Genomic DNA, 19,195 nt, shown 5'->3' with positions numbered 1-19,195 from the left:
GAAGGCGGCATAAAAATGGTGAACAGAATGGCAGCTGATGTTGGCAAGAGAGACATGATGAGCAGCAGCTGGAAGAGAGGAGAGAGGAACCAGAGATGCTTAGAGAGGCGCTGCTCTTAGGCACTGGCTATAAGAAAGGGACAGGGTTGAGGGCTACCGATCCTGTACAGTTAGGAACAAACTTTAAAGCAATTACCTAGCTTCTACTGTAGGTGCCTTCAGAATATTCAGGCTGTATATATGTGGATAGGAGTATGCTATACACAGACACATGCAAATATGTAGTCAGAATGAATAGCCTCCAAAACATGAAAATACTACAGTTGAAGGATTATGGATGAGTGTTCTTTCTTTTTTTCTTTCCTTCTGAATTATCTAAACTGTTTAAAAGAAACATACCATCCATTTATAAAGAAAAATTTTTTCTTGATTTGAAGGAGAAAAATTCCTCCTTTTAATTATATAGGTTCATGAAAATATTTAATTTCTATATATAAATATAGAAATACGTAATAGAGATGAGATTCGAAGTTTGTCCAATTCCTATTGTGGAATCTTTCAAGAAATGAATATTTATATACCACATAAAATATGACTACATGTTCACCGGTTCCCCTGTTAAATAATCAGCTCCTTTGAAGGCAGACACTGTATTGTACTCATGATTATCACTGGCACTTGGCACACAGGAGGCACTCAGGAATGTTAAGTGAATGAATTTATGAATGCTTGAAGACTCCAGTAGTTTTTAATATGTAAATTCAATGGTAATTGATAAATTATCTCAGCCTTGGAATCCCTGTTCCCTGTTATTTCAGTTTTGCTAAGTGTATGATAAAAGTCATTGACTGATCACACTTAAGACACCTAAACAGTGTTCTTTTTTTTCTTTTCTTTTACTTTACATGTCACAGCTCCATTCAACCCAAATAAAGGTGCAGATAGCATTGTCAAATTTGACACTTTTGGAGACGGAATGGGACGTTACAACGTGTTCAACTTCCAGTACGTGGGCGACAAGTATTCCTACTTGAAGGTTGGTCATTGGGCAGAAACCTTATCAGTAGATGTCGACTCTATCCACTGGTCCCGGAACTCAATCCCCACTTCCCAGTGCAGCGACCCCTGTGCACCCAATGAAATGAAGAATATGCAACCAGGGGATGTCTGCTGCTGGATTTGCATCCCCTGTGAGCCCTACGAATACCTGGCTGATGAGTTTACCTGTATGGATTGCGGCCTTGGGCAGTGGCCCACTGCAGACCTATCTGGCTGCTTTGACCTTCCTGAGGACTACATCAAGTGGCAAGATGCCTGGGCTGTTGGTCCAGTCACCATTGCCTGCCTGGGTTTTATGTGTACATGCATGGTTGTGACTGTCTTTATCAAGCACAACAACACACCCTTGGTCAAAGCATCAGGCCGGGAGCTCTGCTACATCTTGTTGTTTGGGGTTGGCCTGTCCTACTGCATGACATTCTTCTTCATTTCCAAGCCGTCACCAGTCATCTGTGCATTGCGCAGATTAGGGCTGGGGACCTCCTTCGCTGTCTGTTACTCAGCCCTGCTGACCAAGACAAACTGCATTGCCCGTGTCTTCGATGGGGTAAAGAATGGCGTTCAGAGGCCAAAATTCATCAGCCCAAGTTCTCAGGTTTTCATCTGCCTGGGTCTGATACTGGTGCAAATTGTGGTAGTGTCTGTGTGGCTCATCCTGGAGGTTCCAGGCACCAGGCGGTACACCCTTCCAGAGAAGCGGGAAACAGTCATCTTAAAATGCAATGTCAAAGATTCCAGCATGTTGCTCTCACTTACCTACGATGTGGTCCTGGTCATCTTATGCACTGTGTATGCCTTCAAAACGCGGAAGTGCCCAGAAAATTTCAACGAAGCCAAGTTCATTGGTTTTACCATGTATACCACATGCATCATCTGGTTGGCCTTCCTCCCTATATTTTATGTGACTTCAAGTGACTACAGAGTAAGTCTCGGAATGGTTTCTCCTTTTCCTTCTTCTTGTATCCTGCCACTGTTCTGTTATGTATAATTTAAAAGAGACTCCTTTTATTTCATCTCAGCAATTAGGTAGCTAAATTATAAATGCCATGATGAACTGCCATATTGTATATGGAAATTAATTCAATATGTTTTAAAACATTTAATTAGTGCTTGCTATGTGGAAAGCGTTGTGCTAGGCACAGAGAGGAAGATAAATGTAAATGGCATGGTCATTCAAGCAATTTATAATCTAGCGGGAGAAAAGTATAATACATGCACACACACACACACACACACACATGCACACGCCCCTTAAAACTTTTAATTTAATTTAGAAAGTGAATGACAAGAGAATAAGACTTTAAATTAGACACGAAAGGACCTGGCTACCACAGATCAATCTGTAAATTAAAGCAGAGTTGCAACATTAAGCCAGGATCAGTTTAAAGATCTAAAAACTTTCACTCGAGCTTCAAATAAGCATCATTATTTCTCTAAAACAAGTTAAAATATGATATTTGTTATACTTTTTCTACAACCTTACTTCCTGTAGACGTATATATATGTAACCCCTGAATCAGTTAAAACTTTTACTGTCTATATCCCGGTAACCTAATTAAGTCATTATTCATATAGTCTCCAGTAATATTCAGTTCAGATTTCTGGGCTTCAATATAATGACCATCTCTCCTGAAAGAAACAGTATATGATTCCATCAAAATTTCTCAAATTGTTGAAACCATCAATCAGTTGCTCTCACATTTATAATTCTGATTTTCATATCTTCCAATGAGTGAGTATAAGAATTTTTTCCTCTTAGGCAATTGGTTTTTATTCTCTATATTTCTTAATTCGTCATTAAGTTTTCCAGAGGCCTTATGGTTTCCTTGTTACAACATGATTTCACAAAATAAAGTGCCTCTGTAGGTTGGAATAGTCCTCAAATGTTTCTGTTTATCAGCAATTCCTACGTTACCAAGCTCTTGAATATTGCAGCTCAAAAATAAGACAAAGCTACTTAAAGCAAGAGATCAAGAGACTGGCAAAGCTTGATGTGTCCAGTCTAGTAAATTATCCACAACGTTGTGACTGAAACCTATGGACCACATTAAAGGAGCAGCAAGAAAAATAAAGAATATACATTCAATGTTGGGATAATGGTCAGGCTTTCTATAAGACTACCTATAAAAATTTTTGAAAATCTGTCAAAAGAGAAGACATCAGAACTAAATCAGCAAAATCAAAGGTCAGATTATATGCACACAGGAGTTTGTACCTTTCTAGTGTGGGGATTAAATGGAGAACTACAGTTAATGCATTTTAATGCCCCCAATTCTATCTTTTGTCTTTCTATACACATCCTCCTCCTATAGATCTGTAAGGATTTTCTTTTCAGTTCTTAGGAAGCCATCCTTAGTAGACAGGACTTGGGGTATTGGAACTGCAAAATAGTTACAATGTTATTTGTTCTATCCTCAACATATGATTTGAAACTATTCATTCTCAAAAAAGCTAATGAAAAAATAAAACAAAAATACTACTGAGAATAAAATTTAATTTTATTGAATGAACTAGCATTTATTCCTAAAACATAAAAAAATGACTTTTTCCTTTAACATGATAGCAATATCATGATTAAATGAAATTAGCTGAAGATACCAGAAGTTTTACCACATGGCAGAAGTTACAAGGAAAATGGGGCAGTGGTTGTAGAGTTGAGTGTTTTAAGGGCTATGCTAATTAAGGCAATGAATCCCACAGAGATCATCTGATGTCTCACTTATCCTTGCAAATAATCCCAATCCTAAATTTACAAAAGAAATGAGACAGTAGACCAGAGCCTCCAACACAGAGGTTTTCATATTCAACCACACATTGAATCAACTGGGTAGCTTTGAAAAAAAAAATATTGACACCTGGGGCACAGCCCCAGATATTCTGATTTAATTGGCCTGATCTGGGGCTTAGGCATCAGGATTTTTCAAAGCTCCCCAAGTGACTCTCATTTGCAGGCAGGATTGAAAATCGCTGCTCTAATGAATCACATGCTCTTCTTGCGTCACAGATATCTCTAGTTTGGCCTGCACTGTTTTGAAATTCTTTGAAATGTTTGCCAAAGTAAGAAAATTGAGAAATTATATGTAACTATCTAGAGTCTTGGCTTCTCTTAACAAAATAAAACATGTGGACCCACAATTAGCTGGTTGAGTAGCGCTTATGCCTCTAGACAGAGCACTCTCACTCCTGTTGCCCACAACTCCCACCAGCCCCTGAATTCTTACACCTGGCTACCTTCATGTATGAATCTGCATAGCCCTATAAGTATCTGAACTCAGGACCCTTATTTTAGACTGCGATTTAAAATTTCCTGGAGGGAAACCATGTGGCTCGGATAGAATCAGCAGCATTAGAAAAGTACCCAATAATAATCTAAGTACCAGCATCAGGAATTTGGGCATTGGTCAACAAGGTTTATGACTCAGTACTTTGCCACCCACTGAGAGTTATAAAAAAATATAAAGCACTATTCCAGTCTTCAAAAAGCTTACATCTCAGTTGGGAAAAAAATAGCAAGCACGAACGAATTCAAGATTAACACAGAATAGTTTATAATTAAATTGCTGATATAAACTCTTAAATGCCTATTTGTTTCAAAACAGAGTTGGATCAGTAAGAGCTTGGTCTTTCCAGGAATCTCCTTAAAGAAGTGGGATTTCATCCTGTACCTTGGTAGGAAAGTGCAAGTAAGGTAGTTAAAGTATATAGGGCCTACAGGGAATATTCTTGAGGCAAAATAGAAATGAACCAAGAAGAATGCAATAATATCGGTCGTGCTCAAATGGAAGATAGGGGGAGTCTAGTGAGAAATTAATGGGAACTGTGGCAGCTTGGTCAGATTATACCAGGTAGAGGAATTCATTTAAATAATGTTTAAGGGCTTTGAGGTCTTGTGATTTTTAAATTTTTCTTGTTTTCTTTTGGTTGGTTGTTCGCTTGGGCAAAAAGTGACATGATTAAGGTAAGAGAGAAAGAAAGGAATTAAGTCTTCCTGACCGAATTCCAAGACCTTATTCTACTAAGTGCTTTGCATACATGAGCTCACATATTCTCATTAGCACCCTGGAAAGCGAATTTCATTATCCATTAGAAAGATGAGTAAACAGACTCAGAGGGCAATTAACTTCCCAGGTGGCACAGTTAAAAAATAGTAGGACTAGTTTTTTGGATCCAAATCCATGCCTTTCCTACTATATCACACACTTATCTATCCTTAATATGAAGAATGGACTTGTAGGAGTAAAGCCTAGAACAAGCAAGACTAGTCAACGCTGTAAGAGACATCAAGACAGAGCAAGCAAAAACTTGGGCAAGAATCCAAAAATTCAAAGGATCTTTGAGAAATATCCAGGCTGCCTCCTTCTGTATCACAACAAAACCATCCCAGAGAGCATAAGAATCAAACACCGAGTCATCAGGGATCCAATACATAGTTCAAATGGTGTAAAGAAAAACTAGGTCACGTTTGGGTGGAAAGTTTACCACAAAAAGTTTAAATGGTAATTACTGAGTATTTTGTTCATTCATGTCTTCCAAAAGTATCTGAGCATTTATTATGGGCCTTGGGGATACAGCTATCAACATAGACAAGCCCCTCCTCTTTTATAACTGACAATCTGGTGGGGAATGAGAGGAGGATAGAGATGGTGAGTAAATAATTAACAAGTGAAAATTCAGGATAACTCATGCAGTGGTGAGTACTATGATGGAAGGGGGCGGGGTTATGCTACTGCAGTGCTTCCCAAACTTTAAGGCGCATCCACCTGGGAATCTTGCTACAGATTCTGATTCAGTAAGAAGGGATGAGGCCCAAGGTTCCGGATTTCTAGCAAGCTCCCAGATGATGGAGATGCTGCTAGGCAAAGGACCGTACTCTAGGTATCAAGATGCTGGATTCTTACTGGGGTTGGTGCAGGCAAAGCATTTTGCCTAGGCAGACTTGGAGGTGACTTTAGAATTTTTACAAGGTTTAAGTACTTGCAAAGAAATTTCAATTTTCCCATGTTGACTATTTTGAAGATTAAAAGAAATGTATCACATCTCATTCTTTCAAAAACTGTTTGCCACCCCTACTAGTGCCTATTTCATAATACCCTACCGAAAGATGGGAAGGAGCCAACCAGGGGAATTCTACCCGCTAGACAGAAGAAACAGCAAGCGCAAACACCTCTAGGCAAAAATGCCTTAGAAAAGAAAGGTGTATCTGGCTACAGTTTAACGAGTAGACGGAAGAGTGAGTTTATATGAGAGGTAGGCAGTTGGGAGGGCGGGCAGCTAGACCACACAGGACTTTATAGGCCATAGCAAAAAGTTTAGATTTTGTTTTCTATGGAAAAAGAAACCACTGAAATACTTTTTAAGTGGAGCAGTTTAATGATCTCATATTTTGTGATCTCACATTTTTAGGGAAAAAAAAAAAAATCAAGCTGCTAAAGACAACGTATGACAGAAAGGAAAAAGCAGGGGTGCGGAGAGCAGTTAGGTGACTGCGATAGGTCAGAGACGATGGTGGCCAGAGCCAAGGGTAGGATGTCAGTGACGGAGACAGACCCTGTGAAGGACCGAGAAGGGTTTTTAATCCATCCTGCAATCTAACAGGTTAGCCTGCCACAGTTTCGGGGATGCTGACAGAAGACAAGAGACTCCTAACTCAGAGACAAAGGACTTTTATTACTCGCAGCCACCACTGTAGCCAGAACATCAGCATTTGTGTAGGTTCCGCGAGTCCCAATTTCCACTAGGCAGTGCAGAGTGGGCCCGGTAACACCTGCATGAGCAGTCATCATGATAAGATCAGTGTCGCTGATTTTTCTTTTTGCCTTCACTTTGAATACATCACAGCCCAGCACTGTTACCGACCTTATGCTTATTTAAAAGTTTGGTATTGTGTTCATCGTAGGCTTTTAGCATGAATTTTTATTTTTTAAAAATACTGCAATAAAATATTATTTGTCTTGATTACTGAGTTTTGGGTGCCTCCTTAAAGGTGTATCTCAGGCAAGTTCCTCATTTCCCTCATTCTGTTCCCAGCCCTGCCTTCTCCCTAACAGGTCTGGGCAGGATGGTGACTTGGTTGTCTGTAACCAACAGAGCATAAAAATTTGAGTTCTTCCCTCCCCAGAGTTTCCCAGCATACTGGGTCTGGTGGCAGCCACCCTTGGGGATGGGGAGACATTGTTCCTATCCTTCCTTCCTTCTTAAGGCAGCTACAATCAGGATGGAGAGAGTAAGGGAGGAATCAGGCAGCATGGATATCTCCATGCCAGGAAGGAAGGCACATTTGCTCTGTGTTTCCAGCATGCGGCAGCTACGCGTGGCTCAACCGAACGAAGGTCCAATGTTTCTGAGCACCCAAAACCCTGAACTGAATGGCAACATCATCGTTACTGTCACTGTTCATTTCAACTTTGGGGACCCCTTGACTCAGAGGCCAGAGCCAGATATGGGTAGCTATCTGCCTGGGCCACGTGGTTGGTGTATTTCAGCTCACTCGCCACTGACTTGCACAGACAGCAGCGACTTTTTTCAAGGAGTTCATCTTAATCCAGGGCATTTGCTGTCTCATCGTGATAACATCTCTTAGCGTCTTGCCTGGTTTTAGCATAAGGGCTAAGCAAGCTTTCCAGGGCTGCAGCTGACTGCAAGAATTCGTCCAGATTTCCTTGCGTCAGCCTCTCATTCTTTGGTGCAGCACTTTTGTCAGCATTTTAAACCCAATCCAGGTCAGGAAGAGCCCAAACACCAGTCAGTGCCTCATCTATGGCTTCCCAGAGCATTATCGGGTTTCAGGGCAATCTGACAGAGAGGACCAAAGCTCCTTTTCTGCAGCCAGGTTCCACTGTAAAAAAACTGAGACTTTCGTCATCTCAGAATGGATCTAAGTTTGGCGTGAGAGACTATAGCAAGGGATGAGCCCTAAGAGGGCCAAGCTGTTGCCATTCTTCCTTCACAAGCACCCGTCGCCCTCTTCCCTCATTTCCCAAGGGAGCCAGCCAAAGTTCAAATGACTCACTTGGTCTCTGCTTCTCTGAAGGCTTCTCTTTTCAGGGTCAGTGTAGGTGCTTGTCCCTGCAACTTTTATGTGAAAAAAGAGTAGAACTTTCTGCCCACCAAGGACCTGAATCAGAATAGGGAGGAAATCCACGCCACCCCCAGAGCTGAGTCAGCAACAAGTTCAGTACAGGTTCAGCAGCTCTGTCTGAATCTACTTCCTGTTACTCAGCCTGCGACCCACTCCCCGAATCCTCTTCATTAATGGCAATAAAGTGAAGCACTATTTATTGCCTGGGTGGCCGTACAGTTTGGTCAGCCTGTTTGCTGCGGATCCCCATGGACTTCTCTCAAGGCCTGTTCATCAGCCCTCAAGGCCCTCATTCTTCCTCTCTGAGAAAGCCTTTCCGATCTCACCGTCACGACTGTCAAAGACCGAAGAGTCTGAGATTGTACTTGACTGATTCTAACTTACCATGTTAGCCTGCCACAGTTTTCTTTTTTTTTTTTTTTTTTTTTTTAAATTTTTTTTTTTTTTAATTTTATTTATTTATTTATTTATGGCTGTGTTGGGTCTTCGCTTCTGTGCAAGGGCTTCCTCCAGCTGCGGCAAGCGGGGGCCACCCCTCACCGCGGTGCGCGGGCCTCCCACCATCGCCGCCTATCTTGTTGTGGAGCACAGGCCCCAGACGCACAGGCCCAGCAATCGTGGCTCACGGGCCCAGTCGCTCCGCGGCATGCGGGATCCTCCCAGACCAGGGCCCGAACCCGTGTCCCCCGCATTGGCAGGCAGACTCTCAACCACTGCGCCACCAGGGAAGCCCCCTGCCACAGTTTTGTTGACGCTGACAAAAAGGACTTTATGACTCAAAGCAACAGCAGTAGCCAGAGTTCCGCACTGGCTCTGGTTCCCTGAGCCCCCCTTCCCACAGGCTATGCAAAGGGCACCGTGACCACGGCACAGTCAGTGGTGGCATTACAGGGAGGAACAGTGAGATTAGGGAACCTGAATCTTTTCTAATGAGTGATATGCTGGTCCTTTGTTCCACAGGCACTACCTCTATCTTTTAGGGCTCTTTGCTATAAAAATACCATTGAAAAGAAAGTCCAGCACAAAGGCAGTCAGAGTCGCTGCTTGAAAGACATACAGAAGCCCAAGAGACCATAAAGGATTATCTTCCAAAAGAACCAACAGAACTTGCTATTGGATTGGATGTGTGGGTGTAAGGGAAAAGGCAAAATGAAGGATGACTCTCAGGTTTTTGGCTTGCACAAGTGGGTGGCATTTGGTGTCACTTAAATGGAGATACTCAGAGGAAAGGATCAAGTTCTGCTTACATATTCATTCTGATTTGCCTACTACACATCCACAACAATATGCCAGGATGGCAGTTGAATGTATAGGTCTGGAAGCCCAGAAGATAAGTTGGAACTAGTACTACATATATGAATATCATCCATATAGGAGGTACTTAAGCCACAGAACTCAATGAGATGGTAAAGAGAAGAGTGTCCAAAACTGAGTTCTGAAACACTCCAGCACTTAGAATTCAGGTAGAAGAGAAAAAGTCAGCAAAGGTAACTCAGACAAGGAACTGTCCAGTGAGGGAAGGATGTATCCAGGAAGTGATTAATCATGTCAAGTGTTTCTAGGAGCTTGAGGAAGATGAAAACAAAGCAGCATGCACTGGGAGTGTTCAAAGACACAGGACAAATAATTATAGATAAATACAGACTCTTTATAGTGTGAGTTATAGAGGGAACTGGGCAACTGAAACTATGAGGCTGATACTTGGGCTTTGAAAAAAATTAAAAGGTATTAAATTTAAAACAGGTATACTGAAAAATATGCAGCATAAACTATGACCAAAACGCACCTTTAGTTATGCCTCCCAGTGTCCCTTTAGTAGTTAGTGAGATTAGTTACCCCTCCACCCCTGGATGGAAATTCCAGTGGATACATCCAAACACTGACCATTCACCTTACGCGAGACACCATCCTAGTGCTGGGGATACATCAATGAATGAAAACTCTCATGACCTTGGTATAGGCCCGTGAATGTGTGTGCCCTTAGGTGACATAAGGTCCTACAATCATTTTCAATGGAAAAAAGTCTCTAGTAGGAAATTCAAATGCCTTGTCCTACGTAGTTATCAAATCATATCATGACTTAACATTCAGTATCATTTTCTCCTGAGGTCTGGCCTGCCTTGGAGCTGCAGTGGTTGGCTTCCCCTTTCTCCCAGCTCACACTCCCCAGCCCACCAGTTGCTATTTCCCTCTCAGGCCCAGTTAGAGAGTAATAAGGAAGAAGTAGGATGGTTCTTACATAACAGGATGACTTTATGATCTCTAAGTCCGCAGTGGCTAAAGACACATCCTTGGCATAACCTGGAAGATGATTAAAGGGTGCTTTCACCTGATCATCAGAAAGGTCCTGCTGGCCTTTTTCTCCCGCAAGTCCTTGAGTGAGTTGGCTGGCAATTCGCTACTCTGAGTTGTCACAGTCAGGCCCAGGACATCGAGCTACGCCCCTCTAGCCTCCGTCTGAGAAGGACTCCAGGCCCCTCCATATGGGCCCTAGACGACCCACAATGGCTCATCTTGTCTGGCATACCACTCACATAGCGTTTGTTTTGATAAATTTTTAGAGTAAAGGACTATCTCAATACATCAGCAAGTCTCCTTGCTCTGCTACAAAAGTGACTAGCCATTTCTCACCTTCTAGATTTTCCAGACAGGAATCAGGCTCCCAGGCAGGGCATCCTCCCAACCACAGAAAAACCTCAGACCTTCTGTGAAGGGCCACAGTGTGCCCTCTCCTGTAAGCTTTAAGCGAAGAGATGGACACAATCCCCCTAAGGGGTGGAGGGCATGGAATTCACAGCACAGCTTTGGGCAAGATCTCCTCACAGAAGCCTCCCTTCTCCTCTCCCTGTAATGTCTTAAAGTATGTGAGGAGTTGCAAAGTTACAGAAGGTTTTCTTGAAAATGTGCACATTTGAACTTGTCTCACCCTCACTGGGATATCTGATAGCTTTCACATTGGCACCACGGTCAAAACCGAGGCAGGAACAGCACAGTTCTAATATCATATTATACATATATGTAAAAAAAAAAATTATATCAGTAATGGACTTGCTGTAAATAACATAGTTATGATTTATCAAGGCTTTTCCATCATGGAATTAGATAGTAGACTTTTCTGAGAAGCTGACAAAAGAGAGAAGAGCCTGAAACTGGGGACCAAGTTGGAGAGCCCTGGAGTGGTTAGGGGAGCAAGAGCTTTAAGATAATGAGGAGAGGGCTTCCCTGGGGGCACAGTGGTTAAGAATCCGCCTGCCAATGCAGGGGACACGGGTTCGAGCCCTGGTCCGGGAAGATCCCACATGCCACAGAGCAACTAAGCCCGTGAGCCACAACTACTGAGCCTGCACTCTAGAGCCCGCGAGCCACAACTACTGAAGCCCGTGCGCCTAGAGCCCGTGCTCCGCAACAAGAGAAGCCACCGCAATGAGAAGCCCGCACACCGCAACGAAGAGTAGCCCCCGCTTGCCGCAACTAGAGAAAGCCTGCGCACAGCAACAAAGACCCAACGTAGCCAAAAATAAAATTAAATTAAAAAAAAAAAGATAGTGAGGAGAGATTTACTTTCAGCAATTAAAGTAAAACCAGAGTCTGAAGAATTATGATACAAGCGTAACCTGATTTTTTAAAAATCCAAAACAGAAAGAAGTCTTCTAAAGTTATGTGGCTCTTGCAGTTAACTGTTCAGTCTTCAGCTTCCTTTGATTACAGAGGAAGGTTAGACACTTTAGGGCATGAGAAATTATTGCTATCTGGTAATAGCATCGGCTGGGGAAAAAGGAAAAAGAACTCTAAAATGACTCTAGGATTTACCATAGTTACTCTGAGTAGAAACTGATAGAAGAAATAATTAATTTCCATTTTTCATACTGAAAGTGATTAAATATGTAGAATCTAATTTGGGATTTTCCAGAAAATCTATGGGAGCTGAAGCCAGGATAAATGAGGAGAGCGGAGAAGATGAAGAGTGTGGGCAAGGGAATGAAAAGAAGAGATGATAAAACCTAGATCTGAGGTTTGCTTTCAGGGGAAGCAAAGAGGGAGCAAGGGACAATTCTCTGTCAAGGATGGGTGCATAGAAGCCTGGAGGACAGAAAGATGGAACAGTGAGCACCTGATGTAACAAAATTCCAGAGAGATGCTAATGAAATAATTAGAAGAATAGGTACCCCAGAAGAAAGTTGATAATGTCCCCCAGTGTTGAGTAGGGAAACCAAGAGCTGACAGAGCTCCCAGCAAGAAAGAGAAATGGAAATATGAAACAGGACCAGATTTGTTCATAATATAGTAAACCTTAAACAAGCCAAGTTGATTGACTCAAATTATCAGTTATCTGGTCACTTCATCATTGAATACTGATATTTGACTCTTTAAGATTCTGACTTCAGTGGCTCTGCAGAAATATCTTTATACAAAGTAAAGAAGAAAACAAACAAAACAAGAAAATCCGTGTGAAGTCTTGGCAAGCCTTCAGGACACCAAACACGAAGAGCGTTTGCTTACAAATCCTAAGCAATGTTTCCATGTGCATCCCAAACTCAGAAGATCCAATATAATTGCTGTATTGGTTTGGCTAGAATAAGAACAGAACTGTGGATGATTTGGGTTTTTTTCAGTTTGCTCTTTTTTCAGTGCTCTCTTGAGTTGGCCACTGTATTGAATTTACAGTCAAGACACTTAACTAGGCAATCTTTTCTTATAGGTGCAGACAACGACCATGTGCATCTCGGTTAGCCTGAGCGGATTCGTGGTCCTGGGCTGTTTGTTTGCACCCAAGGTGCACATCATCCTGTTTCAACCCCAGAAGAACGTGGTCACACACAGACTGCACCTGAACAGGTTCAGTGTCAGTGGAACTGGGACCACGTATTCTCAGTGTAAGTATGGAACTTGACACTGACCCCTTCACTGTAGTAGGGAGCAGGCTAGGAGAAGCAACAGACATAGACAGCAACAGACAACACATGTCCATCCCCATAATCAATCTCAATTCAATTTAGTAAGTGCTGGTTTGATCACTGTGTGCCAGGTACTGTGCTGGGTGCTAAGGATACAGTGATAAGCAGAAGAGGTCAAGTTTCGGTTTGGGCAGTATGCGGTCTAGCAGGGATGACAGACACTAAATCCATAACCACAAATGGGATTTTTGACCAAGTTGTAGAGTCAGAGAACCAAGTTTCTAGTCCTGACTTTGCAACTAGGTCAACAGGTAACCTTGAGCACATCACTTTACTGTTTCCTTCCTTAGTTGGCCTAGAGGGTTGGACTAGATTGGTGCTCTGTAAAGTATGTTCTGTGTCACATAGATACTGAAGGTGCTTCATAAAAATTAAAAGAGGAAGATAATCAAATAAGGTGGAAAATGCTACATCCTAAACACCCACTTGGAAGTTCAAAGCACCTCCTTTGACATGAGCATGATAAAGGTTTTTAAGAATCTCTACAGCAGGGAAACCTGTTTCACTTTGTTATTTATGGTTTCTTAAAAGTAATTGATCACAGTAAAATCAACTGCATATCCCATGGAATACACTTTGGAAAATGCTAGAATAGATCTTCCTCCTATTTCAAAGACAAAGACACAATGTTTTTTCAGCTGAGAAGGCAGTGCTAACTGAAAGATACCAGGGTAACTCCCAGCCAGAATTCTCTCACCTCCTGGCCTGCAAATATCTGAAACAGTATCCTTGGAGAATCATTTAATTCTTTAGAGGCATCTAAAACACAAACATAGCTAAAGGGGACAATCTTTTAAGCCATTTTCAGCTAATCTATGGTATGAAGTAGGAGAAATTCACTGACAGAAGGATGAGGGGGAAGGGGGGGGGACAGGAAGGGGAAGGGGGGTGGGGGGAAGGAGGATTGGAAGTGACAGAGACAAATGACTACTTCACAATTTTGCCCCGAGCCGATTAGAAAGGAAACTTCGAAATAGCTCAGCATCACAAAGTGAGCAATCGCATTAGTGCCCCAGTTTCTCCAACAAAGTGCACAATTCATTGGGCTGCCCTTTTCCTAGCAAACAAAGGGAAGACTGATGGCTGACAGCACATGTTCAGTGATGCGCTGTGTGTATACCACTCCTCGGTCTCAGCTGCTATAGAGGTGGAGACCTTTCAGCTAAATTTCCAGGTGTCACGAGGGCTGAGTCCCAGGACCTGGTAAAACTTGTGAAATAATTTTCCTTGAACCTTCAAGAAACCTGCTTATTTCTTGAGCAAACAAATCTCTTTTCTAGCAGCTGAACTATAAAAGCTAGCTAGTCCAGACCAGAAAGAACTGGCATATAACTAATAATAATAACTAATAAAAACAACAATAATACAGCTAAGAGGAACTATCATTTATTGTTGCCTTTGTGCTAGGCATTGTGCTAAATACTCCATACATGTGTGCACATGTGATATAGCTTATTTAACGCTCACAGCTCTTGGAGATCTACCCAAGGTCACACGTATTGAAAGTGGCAGAACCAGAACTTAAGAGCCAGTTTCTCTGATTTCAAAGCCAGGGCACCAAACCACCTTATTGTGCTACTTCATCTAGAAAACAAGCCGGGAAATTTCCCATGAACTACGTACTTGGTAAACTTTCCAGGGAGAACAAAAGGAAAATTACCCTAGGCTATGCAGCATGACTTACCTCTGGGCAGAAAGAGTCTTGTTGATAGCTTAGAGCTCTTGGCTGTTATTAAAACAATTTAGCAGAGTCCCTAAGTCTTCCCCAGACATTTTTCAGATCTCATACATCCAAACCTCAGTAATTTAGATATGGTGGCATTTTCTAATGTATGTACTAGGAATTAATAAATTCCTGAAGAGTTAACAAGGACACTTTACCCAATCAAGTCTCCCCTCAGAATTTCAGAAATGTCCATTTACACAAAAACAATGTACTGCAACTGCCATGGACCTGCTTAAGCTGTCACTCAGTGTCTAATCTGCTAGTGGCCCAACTAATACTTCAAGGTACGAGGTACCTTGCCCAACATTTTAGGACTACTTTGTTACTCAGTGAAATTTAATTTTTTTCTTTAAAAAGGTCTAAATTTAGATCTCATTTTCCCCACAATTTTCCTCTAATTAATCCAAATTAAAGAAGTGGCAGTAAAGTAACAAAGTGAAGTATTTGAGTGGTATCTCTAGGCATTTCAAAGTAACGAATAAGTAACGAATCCATTGATCTTTTATTTGTAATTCTTTATCTTTTACTCACGATAGTTTAATATTTGTGGGCTCATTTCATCCCATGTGTACAAGATATCACAAGTTCTATTTTATAGGTGAGAAAATAAGAGAAGTTACTTCTCAAGGATATGCAATGATTCAAGAGTTGACACTGGATTTCCTGACTTGTGATTAGTATCCTTCCCATTTTAATAAACTGGAACCACTGTCATGAAATTCATTCAGTCATTAAATGCTTGAATGCCTTCTGTACACCAGAAATTTCTAAGCACAGTGGTGAATCAGACAGAATCCCTGGTCCCAGGAAGGTTAGTGTCTGGGGCAGTGTTTTTCATACTGTAGAATGTAATCCATTAATGGGTCATGAAATTTATTTAGCATGTTTGACCAGCATTTTTTTAAAAAAAGGAAATAGAGGGACTTCCCTGGCGGTCCAGTGGTTAAGACTCCGCACTCCCAATGCAGGGGGCACAGGTTCGACCCCTGGTCAGGAAACTAAGATCCCGCATACCGCACGGCGTGGCCAAATTAATTAATTAATTAATTAAAATAAAACTGACCTGGACATTTAAAAATAATAATAATAAAAAATATAAAAATAAAAGAGAAGAGGATAAAGTATTTTAGAGTGTATCATATGTAATAGGGTAAGTAGTATTTCACCAAGTTTGCTCAAGTTTACATATGGGTACCAGGTTCAGGTAAAATATTTATTTCTATGAACTGCAGTCAAACGTATTTGAAAGCCACTTGCCTATGGGATCTAGTTCTATGTATAAACGCGTTACTGACCCACTATGATGAAAACTTAAGCAACTGGTTTAACATTTCAGTGCCTGTTTCCTCCATTATAGATTCAGCTCAATTAATATCCATTTCCCTCCTAAATACTGGGAAGTATGCTGTTTAAAGAATCAAGAAAAATCCTTAAAATGCTCTGCATTAAGTACAGCATATGTTTTTCTTAGGTTGTACATAATTTATGTTCTTCTGGTTAAGTATTTGCAGGCATTTTATTCCAATGGATTATTGTTACCGGTATTGCTTCTGGTTTTCTGACTTAGTGCCTCCAGAGGTAAAAACAAAAACCCCATGTATGGACGAGAGTAAGCCGGTATAGCAACGGAGTTACCCCCCGCACAGACACATTTAGTTATCTAGTCCCGCATAACAAACTTCCCCCAAATTTAGTGGCTTAGGAGAAATCCCTTTTGTTATCTCTCTTGATCTAGTGGGTCAGGAATTCAGGCAGGGCTTGACTGAGCAGTCCACCTGCTCTGCAAGGCCTTGACAGGGGTCCTTCTGTGGTGTCAGCTGAGACTGAACTGATCTGGAGGGTCCACAGTGATTCACTCTCATACGTGGTGCCTTGGTGGGACGCCTCTCCACGTGGGACCCAGAGAGCATGACAGAGCCCACCCACATTCAAGGGGAGGGAGGCAAGCTCCATCGCTCAAAGAAGTTGTGGCCATTCTTATTATGCTGCACTCTCCAAATCCCAAATCCAACCGGTACTGCACCCTTAGCAGGGATACAGTGACATGACACTCTTAACCTTATGCAATACCAAGAAGTCACCTTGAAGGTGCGGCCATATTAATTCAGGGTGAATTCTCTGGCGAGAGAGAAGCAGAGATACCACATCACTCTGGAGTCTAAGTGAGCTCCCTGACTGCAGCTAAGGTGGTTGACAGCAGAAAGAAGATCAGTTAGAGGGTTTTAAAATCTGAGCAGTTGCTCTCAAAAGATAGAAAAGCACGGCCTAACTCAGAAGCAGGCATGGAAGAAAGAACATCGTTAAGGACAACTTGGAAAACTCACCATTTGAGAAATGTTTACATGTTGCTGTATGCAAACGAGACCAATTTTAGTTGTATCTGATTAACTACATACAGTGGGAGTCAGAATAATAAAAATAAAGGAAACAGTAACTTTTCTCCACTAAGTGTACCCATAGGCCAGTTGTCCCCAATATTTGCATATTAAAAAAAAACTCTTTGAAATGGAGATTCCCAGCCCCCACCCTTTGTATCATGGGGTCTTGGTAAAGGCCAGGAGTCTGGTCGGTAACAGATACTCCAGCTGGTTCAACAGAGATGGTCCAAGGAAAACGGTTTGAGAACCTTGGCCCAAACCATCCTGTCTGCTTCATCCACTGCTATCAGTGCAGAGCAGGGAGCTCCACTTGGATGCCCTCAAAGAGAAAGGAGGCCCTGGGTTCAGAGAAGGAGAGGCCCTTGAAGTCCCATCCTTTGCCCAAGAGCCACATCCCAGCACAGTCATTTCCCCCATTGCTGTCCGGAACCCTCCACAGAAGGCATTTCTCCCATAGAAGCACCTGGCCACTCAGCAAACATTTACTGAAGGTGGGAATGCACCCTGCAATAGCAGTACAACTCAGAGACCCTGAAATCCTAAGCTCATACTTATAATGCCACTCCCACACCCACACACATAAGTAAACATCCTTTGTATTTGGAAGAGAAAAAAAAAGAGGTCATTCTTTGTTTTCTTCAGCTTTAGAAGCAAAGGAGCTTCCCAGAGCTGATTCCCAAAGACAGGCAATCAAGAACGTATGCTGAGAATCTCAGCATCTGCAAATTCAATGATTTTTTTTTTTTTTTTTAATTAAAAGCCTTCCCTTCAGCACTACACCCGACAGCATCTTGTTCTACCAGCATGGGTGCAGAATGTAAGCGAATGGCGCCATTTTGAGGGAGACAAGCTGGATGTACACGTGAGGTCTGGCAGCATAAAATCCTACAGGCCGTGCGCAGGTCAGAATACTGCTGACACTAATAGGGGTTTGCATCAGCGTAGACCGGGGGGAGAAGAAAGAAATGGAGGGTGTCCAACAGTCCTCAGAGCTATTATGTACCCAGACGTGGTCCTCCGGGGATGTGTATTTCTCTTGCTCATGGTGATCATTCAGATGTATGTACGTCATTATCATTAAGATCAGCCAAGAGCCTTCTGCTAATTAATGATGCCCAGATTTGGGTCCCGGAGGAGCCATGGGCAAATGGAGATTGATTTTCTCTGCCACAACCTTATTCAGAAAGTCACTTGTCTAGGTGGTAATGTGCGAACTGCTCAATTAATAGAATTATTGTTTATCACTGAGCATTTGCACATTATAGAAAGAAAGCAGCAGTCTAAAAAGATCGAGGGACCTGCCTTCTAGTTTCACGGTATAATTTGCCACAGAGCTTCAGCAACAGAAAGCAAGTGCATGAGGACAAGCTTTTGCACCTATCAATGGCCAAGCTTTGAAGATACCCCAGTTGGCCGGGGCAAGCCATTGTTCAACTCTGAACAGGACTTTATTAAAAAAAAAAACACACACACACATAATGCCAAGTTTCTTCTCTACGGTGTTAGTCTAGAAAAACAGCATAATATACCCGCACTTTACAGTTCAGGGAGTCCCATGATGACTGGTCAGCCAATTAGGAAGTTATTTGGCACCCCAGACTGAAATGAACGTCTTCTTCGCCACAGGCATAAATATATTATAAACATAAATCCTCTCTGACCAACGTAGGAAGAGCCTAGAGTTTTCGGCAAGTTGAGCCATTTGCTTCCAGGCAGAATACACCTAGTACATCCAAATCAGATAGATGTCAATCCATTTTCCCTCAAGAGAGCAAAGTCCACAGCACTCCTGAGAACCTCATTCTTTCTATTCCCTTTCATTCCCTCATTGAGGATGGGAGGATAGTCTCCAGCTATAATAGGTAACCCTATATACATTAGGAAATTGATGTTTAATACCTCTCCTTCTTTTATTTGACACTTCCATTTACTTGTCTCACAACCACTCTAAAGCAACCCTTAAATCATTTTCTCTTGACCTCTACTATTTTGCTAGGTT

At 42.0% G+C, this 19,195-nt stretch overlaps 1 protein-coding gene across 1 annotated transcript in view; it reads left to right on the top strand.

Annotated features, from left to right (window-relative positions):
* GRM3 (glutamate metabotropic receptor 3) overlaps positions 1–19,195 on the top strand; it is a 235,593-nt gene that overhangs the window by 208,270 nt on the left and 8,128 nt on the right. The window contains exons 4-5 of the mRNA XM_036862769.1: positions 915–1,981; positions 12,837–13,011. Of these exons, the coding sequence (XP_036718664.1) occupies positions 915–1,981; positions 12,837–13,011 (1,242 nt within the window). The remainder of the gene's footprint in view (positions 1–914; positions 1,982–12,836; positions 13,012–19,195) is intronic.

This window comes from Balaenoptera musculus, chromosome 9, assembly GCF_009873245.2.
Source record: "Balaenoptera musculus isolate JJ_BM4_2016_0621 chromosome 9, mBalMus1.pri.v3, whole genome shotgun sequence".
Lineage (NCBI taxonomy): Eukaryota > Metazoa > Chordata > Mammalia > Artiodactyla > Balaenopteridae > Balaenoptera > Balaenoptera musculus.
This window is presented reverse-complemented; position numbering and strand designations above follow the sequence as displayed.